The sequence below is a fragment of the Pollicipes pollicipes genome, unplaced genomic scaffold (genome assembly GCF_011947565.3).
Source record: "Pollicipes pollicipes isolate AB1234 unplaced genomic scaffold, Ppol_2.1 Scaffold_4881;HRSCAF=5763_pilon_pilon_pilon, whole genome shotgun sequence".
NCBI lineage: Eukaryota > Metazoa > Arthropoda > Thecostraca > Pollicipedomorpha > Pollicipedidae > Pollicipes > Pollicipes pollicipes.
Window position 1 is genome coordinate 35,016,161 of NW_023596576.1, and position 8,186 is coordinate 35,024,346.

Here is an 8,186-nt window from a genome sequence, read left to right on the forward strand (position 1 = left end):
ATTTTTGGAGGGTGTATGAGCCCGGTTCATAGCCGCCCCTCATTCTGGAGGATGTATAAGCCCGGTGCGTAACCACCCTCTGTTTTGGAGGGTGTGTAAGCTCGGTGCGTAACCGCCCCCCCCCCCCCCCCCCCCCGTTTTAGAGGGTGTATACACGCAGCCGACCAAAAATCCTGGCATCAACGTCAGCCGGCGTGTGACGTCACAGGCCAGCTTACGTTGTGCTCACATGACATAACATAGGACAAATATTGGGCCATGATTGGTGCTGACAAACAAGCCAACGACAGATCGGACTCGGCCACAAACGCTGCTACCAAATTGCTAGTGTTTTTTTGAAAATGTCTTGATGCGGAATTTCCCCAGACAGTCCGTTTACGCTTCCGTTCAAAGATTCGCTATGACCATTTGAAGTACGCGCACGACTCGTGCTTCCTCGAGAAGACGTGCGGCAGTTATCGACGGCCAACGGCGTAGAGCTCCGGGCACATACAGGTAGGCGACTATTATCAACAGCATTGTTGGTTAGATAACGGGAATTTGGGACGACCGCTGATATTACCGACATATACCAGCCTATGAATGGACATACGGCATAAATTACCATGATTTTCCGACACAGCATCCCTGAAGTAGCATATCCTTTAGTCTCCAAGAAATAGTATAATTGAAGCCCTTTCCAGATCTGAAAGTGAGTGAGGTCTTTCTGGACAGTATCCGCACCACTTGCAGGCGAAGGTCTAGGCTGTACAAAAATGCATGCTACGCTGTGCGTGGGGTGCATGATGGCTATGTTCTGGGCTCTGGCATTGATCTCAGCATGTGCACTCAGTAAACCTTGGCACCCTGAGTTGGCACATGGATGTCACCAATAATTCTTCAAAAGATTTCGATTTTGTAAAGGTAGTTTCAAGCATAAACTTATGAAAGTGTCACCAGTAAAGAAAAATTAAAGACTAACACACTCATGTTCATAAAGTTCCAAAATTTATCCAGCAGGGTGTAGTAGACATAAATATTGATTTATGCTACCAGAATCCTGTCTTCAGATGCCTAAACACAATTTATTGGCTTGAATCTGCTGCCCTTTGGCCTCAATCCACTATCTGACCTGTATGGCCCTTTGGTTAAGCCTGAGGCATTGGTTAAGCGTGATGCTGGGTTGTCTCTAGGTGCTGGGTTTTCTAATGCTGACTGTCCAATCTGGACAAAGAGGGGGGAGGGGGAGTGGGGCAACAAGCAGTGAACCCCAAGCCAGGGGTGAAGTAGCAGGTAAAGTAGTGACATCGCTGCCACCCCAGAAGCTGAATGCCAACATCCTCTATGTTCCAGGTTCAATGCATGGGCATAGCCTCTGTGGTCTTCATTTTTATATTTCCCCATTATCCCATCATTCCCATTGTCATGTATTTAGTTCATCTCAAAAATTTAAGCTATGAAAGGTTGCAAACCTGGGCTCTACTTGGCATTGTAAAATAATCAGTCTCCCATCCCAAAATTGTGCTCATTGATTGTTGCCATTAATTGACAATGCTTCAGGGATATCTTTGAAATCCTTATGGATCTACTGATGAAAACTGAACTGAACAAACATGTATGTTTGCATTATCTGTGTAGCAAGGTATAAAATAAGCAAGGTGCACACAAGTTGTGTAAACTTCCTTAGTTTGCCTGATTTTTTTCAGGCTGCTTCAAGACCATTTTAGGAATGTGATAGTCCAACTGAAACATGAGTCTTTGGTATGCAGTGCGCATCAGTTTCTCAGCTGTATAATGCATTTTTTAAAGAAATTTCCATGGATGGTATTGGTCCAAACTTGTTAAAGCCTTAAACCCATCCCCCCAAAATGATTCCACCCCATTTTGGTGGATATCTTGCCATACCATGCTATGCTCAGTACCATGGGAACCCTCTTTTGCCAAATTCAAGCTGACTGCTGCATGCATGCTTGCTCAAAACAGACACCATTCTCAGTTTATACCAAGGGGTGTGGTTTTAAGCTGTCTGCTACAATACATCCTCTGCTTCATAAGCATGCAACAGATGTCTGTTCTTTTCTGTGAACAGTCCACTTATGATGTATGCACACGGTAAATAATGTGTAGATTCCCCCCTGCTGACACCAGCTGGTTTAGTATTCAAAGTAGTGATTTATCTACTTCTTTGCACCCTGTGTGATTTGTTTTAACCTGCGTGGGGAAGCTGATTCTGCCCTCTTAAGGTTTAATAACTGTCCATTTCTGAAGGAACGAATGCCATTCAGTTTGTATCATTGGTAAGGATAAACAAGAACACAACTTAAAAATGGGATATGAAAAAAGCATACCTGGATAATGTCTGGTTCCATTTATATCCAGTGTACTTATACCCAGTGTAATTGAGTGGATGTTTTAGAAAAGCCACCATGTCTATATTACAGAGAGTATGCCACCCTTATTATACTTCAACATGTCATGTAGTCCAGTTATGTCAAATTTGGTGGGTAATGCACATTTCCTCAAAGTAAAGTAGCTCAGAATTTTGATTTGAAGTTGCTGCACCAGCAGGAAAATCTCACTGGAATTTACTCATCACTATGAAAGCAGTAATTACAATTTGCCCTGGTTTTCTAACCTGTATATTCTGTCTGCAATACCCTATGTTATGTTCTCATGGAATATCCTATGTTATGTTCTCATGCAATACCCTATGTCTATGTTTGTTATGTATTGTTGGGTTCTTATGCAATGGATGCTATAAAACACAGAACGATAAATTTAGGGAAAAGATACACCATTACAGTACCATCATCCTGTAACTTCAATGAAATATCATACAATGGTGTTTATTTTCCTCACTGCCATTTGGCTCACTGGCCCTTTTTGAAGTACACTGGCTTTGGGCAACAGAATTTTATCAGCATGATTTATGGATATGGCTGAATAATTTGATTTTTAGTCTTAATTTGTCCCTAAATAGAACCAAAGTATACTAAATACCCTTGCTTTTGTTTGCCCTCACAGTGCATCTCCTGAAAAGCAAAAGGTCAGAGGGTCTATTGTGAATTCTTTCCAATTTCAAAGTTTGGCACTATAAGCAAGTGATGTAATTTATTTGGATGTGTGCTGGTGGCATGTGAAACGAAAAAATATGTACATAATGTAGTAATGTGCTTCCCGTTCTTTTCAGTATATCAGAACTCCTCTGCCCTCCAAGTGCTCCCAAAAGCATGTCTACGACACATACCCATTGTTTTATGATGGATAGGACTATATGAACAAACCTACAATTTTTATTGTACCCCAGAATGAACTGTCAGTGGGGTGGAACTGGGGGTGGGTAAACTGCATGGGAGGGAATGCGGATGTACAGGATCTGTGATTTTATCATGCATCATCTCGGTCTCTTTTTTATTCTAATGCCACTCAGCAACCAACATAATAAGCCAAAATGTGCTTTACTTATCCTGGTATAGGTGCGCCGAATGGCTCAACTGAGAAACAGCGGGTGCATGTCCCAAAACGGCAAAATGAGTCAAATTTTGCCGCCCAAACTTATGTTGTTTCACTTTACCACCCCATTCACCGGCCTTTCCCCAGAGTTGCCTCGACGTCCAGGCCCCGCTCGGCGTGTCTCCCGCCACCCGCCAGTCACGCATCACTCGTCGCGCGCCATGTCGTCTGTGATCCGGATCAAGCGGAAGGTGGGCGACGACCCGCACCTGGCGCTGGTGGCGGCCAAGCGCCGGCGCCTGGACGACGATGCCGCTGCCGATGCGGCGCCGGCGCCTGCCGAGGGCGCGGTGCTGCAGTTCGTCGGCACGATGGCGGCGCGGGAGGCTGACCTGCCGGCGGCGCTGCTCAGCTCAATCAGGTCGCAGCAGAAGCGGACCGACGGGCGGCGCGACGTCGGCACGGTGGCGGCGGCCATCCTGAAGGCCAAGGAGGCGCGCCGGCAGCGCCATCTGCAGGAGCAGAAGGTGCGCCGCTTCCGTGTGGTGTCGCGTCGGCGCGGGGAGCTCGACCTGTCGCCCGCTGCGGCCACCGGCGGCCTCGCCGGCCTCATTGACGTGGAGGAGGAGGAGGAGGAGGCGAAGGCGGAGGGGGACGCCGCCGCCGGCGCCGCGCCGCAGCTCACTTGTAACGGCCAGGTGATGGAGCGGGTGGCTGCGGCCGACGCCAGCTGGGTGTACGACCTGTACGTGTCGAGCGCGCCGCTGCCGGCCGAGCTGGCGGACGACCTGCTGGAGCTGCGGCCGTGCTCCGAGCCGCTGCTCTGGGAGCACCGCGAGGCTCGGCACAGCGACAGCGACTCGCCGTTCGCCGACGACGCCGACGACTCGAACGCCGAGGACAACTGGCGCAACGATTACCCGGACGAGCTGGGTGACTCGGACTATGAGCGCTACCTCGACCCGGAGCAGGGCGCCGAGCTGGACCTGATCCGCCGGCTCGAGGCGCACGAGCTCGGCTCGGACAGCGACGAGCCCCTCGCCTACGGGCTCGACGAGGGCGGGTCCGAGGACGGCGACTCGGCCGACCCATACGAGCGGTACAAGGCGCGCGTGCTCCGCCAAATGGGCGGCGGTGAGAGCGACGAGGAGGCCGGCTACGAGGCGGACGACGGCAACGACAGCGGCGACGACTAGCGTCGGCGCGCGCTCGGCTACCGGCCAGTGACTGGCTGATTTGAGAGCTGCTGGTGACATGTGTTGGAGTGACGCTGGCCAGGCTGTTCGCGTGATGCAGCGTAGCACCCGCTTTTGCCTACCATGTGACGGTGACTACATTTCGCCCGCCATGTGACGGTGTCTACCTATCGCCCGCCGTGTGACGGTGTCTACCTATCGCCCGCCGTGTGACGGTGTCGACCTATCGCCCGCCGTGTGATGATGACTTCCGCGACCATTTGTGCCGCTTTCACCCCTGCCCCTGCGCAATAGCTGTGGACGATGCGAAGAAGTGTTGCTGTGACTCAGTCTTAGGATGTTTCGCCAATTTTTGGTCCTTTGGGGATGTTTTTGCTATTTGTTTGTATTTTCTGTTCTGGTAAGACCATGCAAGTGTTTTCTAGATGGCGTTAACGCTTATCAACACTGATAACACTGGTGACGCTTATCAACATGTGCTGTGCTCATCCAGGTGCATGCACCCCAAAGGACTCAAGTGACAAACAACAGGTGTGGGTGCTCGATAAGACTGCCCATCTTGCGTCTCGACGTCGCCTTTACCTTGGATTTTGACCTGAACCGGTTTAGTTTGTGACGCTTATCGTGGCCTTGGTATTTCTCAGCCCGAAATATAAGCTGATAAGTAGCACGATATCCGCTGTTCTTTCTGATTGGATATTTTGGCGATATTGCTTCCTGGGGTTTATCTGGGCAGGAGGTTGTCGCTGAGAGATCTTGTGTTTGATGAAGTTTTGCGCATCTGAGCACAACTGTTGCCGTCTTTACAGGTGTTTATTCACATACGCCAGCCTGTGTGACAGCAAGGAAATATGTGATAAATGGGTCACGTTCAACGCATTTTGATATCGGTAATTTATGCTCTTTGTAAGAGTGATTATATTCTGGACACTGTTGAGGGGAAGGCGAAGGTAGCATGCGTGTATCATTTGCAGCTAAGATTAGGCGACGAAAAAGGATAACCAAACATTTTACATCGAAACGATGGAGTGGCGTGAAGGCGCCAATGCACCTCAGGCTATTACTTCTCAGACATCGCTCGATGGAATCATAACATATGCCTTAGTTATGCCTAGTTTGTCCTACCCTGCATCACTTATGTCTGCGTCGCCCTATGTGCCGCCACGTCTTCATTAATCCTAACACAAATGTAATTCGTGATGTCTCAACCACTGCAGCTGTGCGAGTATGGAGTGCATGAAGCAGACCGTCGGATGTTGCATTGTTCAGAACAGCTCGTCTTGGGAAGTATCACTACGTAGGTCGTAGCCCTCATTTGCGATGTGATCCTGGCATTTCATTGTGTTTGTAGTTCGCTCCTCCCCGCAGCCTCGCCTGTGACTTCAAATGTTAGACAACCTGCACGTAAAACTGCACGCCCAGGCAATCCTCCATGTCCGCGAAGCTGGCGATCTATTCAGCGATCAGGGAGAACAATTTGTATCTTTCGGGCAGCTATGCTCCCCAATGTTGAGCTGCCCACTCTCAATGTTGGGCTGGGGCCCCGCGGTATTGCGCTGGGTCCCCACAATATTGGACGGAGTTTCTACAGTGTGGTACCTGGCGCCCAATACCTATCCCTTCTTCAAAATATTTGATGATAATTTAAATCTTGGCAAGCTGGAAGCGCATTTAAAATCCAAGGTTATGCTTGTATGTGTCCTTGTATGTATGTATGTGTGTCCCTGAGATACGGCAAAACTGAAGTGATGGACTATTAGTTCAAAAGTTTCTTGCGCTGCGCTGGTGAGATGAAGCGGTAACACCGCATTTCAGACAACCTTGAACGAGTGTAAGATTCAGGCGCGTCTTTGCAATCGGCCTCGTGCTGCGCAAGTCCCAGGTTGTTCAATGGATGCCCCACAGCCATTGTGGAACCCACAGACAACGTTGCAATTTTCTAGGCGTACGATTAGGTATTGATCTAGGATTTCGTGACGGAAGGGCCCACGCTTCACTGTGGAACTGGAGCTTAGTGCACTGAAGCTTGAAGTCTTCCTCTCTTTCTGTAAAAGAGCGCATTGTGCGTTCGCCCGGGCTCGTCCAAAAACCGACTGGCGCCTGCCAGCGTCGGGTCCCTGCCGCCGCATCAGCGGCCGACTCTTTACCCCCGGCAAATCGGGAGACCCGCGGTCACGTGACGCCCCCCGGCACCCAGTCAAATGTAGGGCTCGGAAGACAGCGAGAGCGAGGGCGCACATCCCGCACAATCACACCACGCTCTCAAGAGGTCCCGGTATTTCGGCCATTTCATTTCCAGATCTCTATTTTCTAATCGAGAAACCATCGTCCTCTGCGCATCGTGGAGGGATGGACATAGGTGAATATATGCATGTACACGGCGCACGCTCATCCTTTTTCCAGAGATGGATCCTTCCAATGATGCTTTTCCTTATTCGTCGTGGAAAGAAAACGAAAGTGGAGAGATAGATGATATAATTGGCTGCATGCCTTTATATAAACGAATATCAATAGTGCGTATAAGAAATTATACCACTACGTAGTACGCACTACTAAAATGCGCGTAATCGCATTATAGAATATGAAATCAGTATCAAACGGATATCTAACTGCTTCCCACACCTGGTCATTGTTCCGTTTATTCTGCGAGGAATAAGGCTATTAATACTGTCTCGGCTATACGCATAATGCTCCTCGCAAATACACTCAACAACTTACGTAAGCAATTACTTACCATCAAAGTCAGGCATAACACGACTCGACTGACAAGCCATCATCACTAAAACGACGACGAAACGAGCAGAAAATTGCCTTTTACAGGTCAATGGCCTTACATGGATGGTTGTGTGCCATTGAGGGTTTGCGGCGTTATTTAGTCTTTGTGGGGACGCTTGCCTCTCACCCTGGCAGGAAGGGTGGGCACTGTGGGGAATCGAACCACATAGTAAATGCTCAAACGCAAAAGCAGTACATTGCTCACGACGATGTCTAAGTCGCAATGCCACTCAACTGACATGTCCTGATACGAAAGTTGAAATATTGATGGAGATGGCAGAAAGCAGCGAGAAAGCAGCAGAAAGTCGTATTTTGCTGACACCATAAACTTGCTTGTGGCAAAGCACACCTATACCCATCTCCTTGGAATATTTAAATCGTTTTGTGTCGTTGACGAGAAAATAATCCATTGTTGTACTACATGTTTTGGGCATATTGACCGAGCACAAAAACTGCCCACATTCTAGCTGAGGGATGTGACTCGAGCGATGTATAGACAAGGCGAGCTCCACAGATTCAAACACAGAGGGAAAGTTGTCTATGGGATACCATAGGCTTTTTATGGAAGGCTTCTAATCATTCACAGGGAAAACGTCATGAGAGAACCTTTTTCAGTTTAGATGTTGTTGGTTTATATGAAATATACCAGTCAATGAGGCTATCGCTGCCGTGAAATCTAAGGTAGACGATCATTTCCATGACATTGGTGCTCTTGATCTAACAAAACAGGATATTTGCGGTCTTCTAGAACAATGTTGTTTGCTTGTTTGTTTGGTTATTTAG

At 48.6% G+C, this 8,186-nt stretch overlaps 1 protein-coding gene across 1 annotated transcript; it reads left to right on the plus strand.

Annotated features, from left to right (window-relative positions):
* The first annotated feature begins 419 nt into the window (after positions 1-419).
* Positions 420-5,301, plus strand: LOC119101766 (putative RNA polymerase II nuclear localization protein SLC7A6OS). Its single transcript, XM_037225184.1, has 2 exons — positions 420-495; positions 3,580-5,301. Exon 2 carries the CDS (start codon positions 3,654-3,656, stop codon positions 4,626-4,628), a length of 975 nt encoding a protein of 324 aa, XP_037081079.1. The 5' UTR covers positions 420-495; positions 3,580-3,653; the 3' UTR covers positions 4,629-5,301.
* Positions 5,302-8,186: the final 2,885 nt, after the last annotated feature.

What these genes read in the sequence shown, in the direction of transcription:
- LOC119101766 (XM_037225184.1), top strand. Translation starts at nt 3,654, where the DNA reads ATGTCGTCTGTGATCCGGATCAAGCGGAAGGTGGGCGACGACCCGCAC.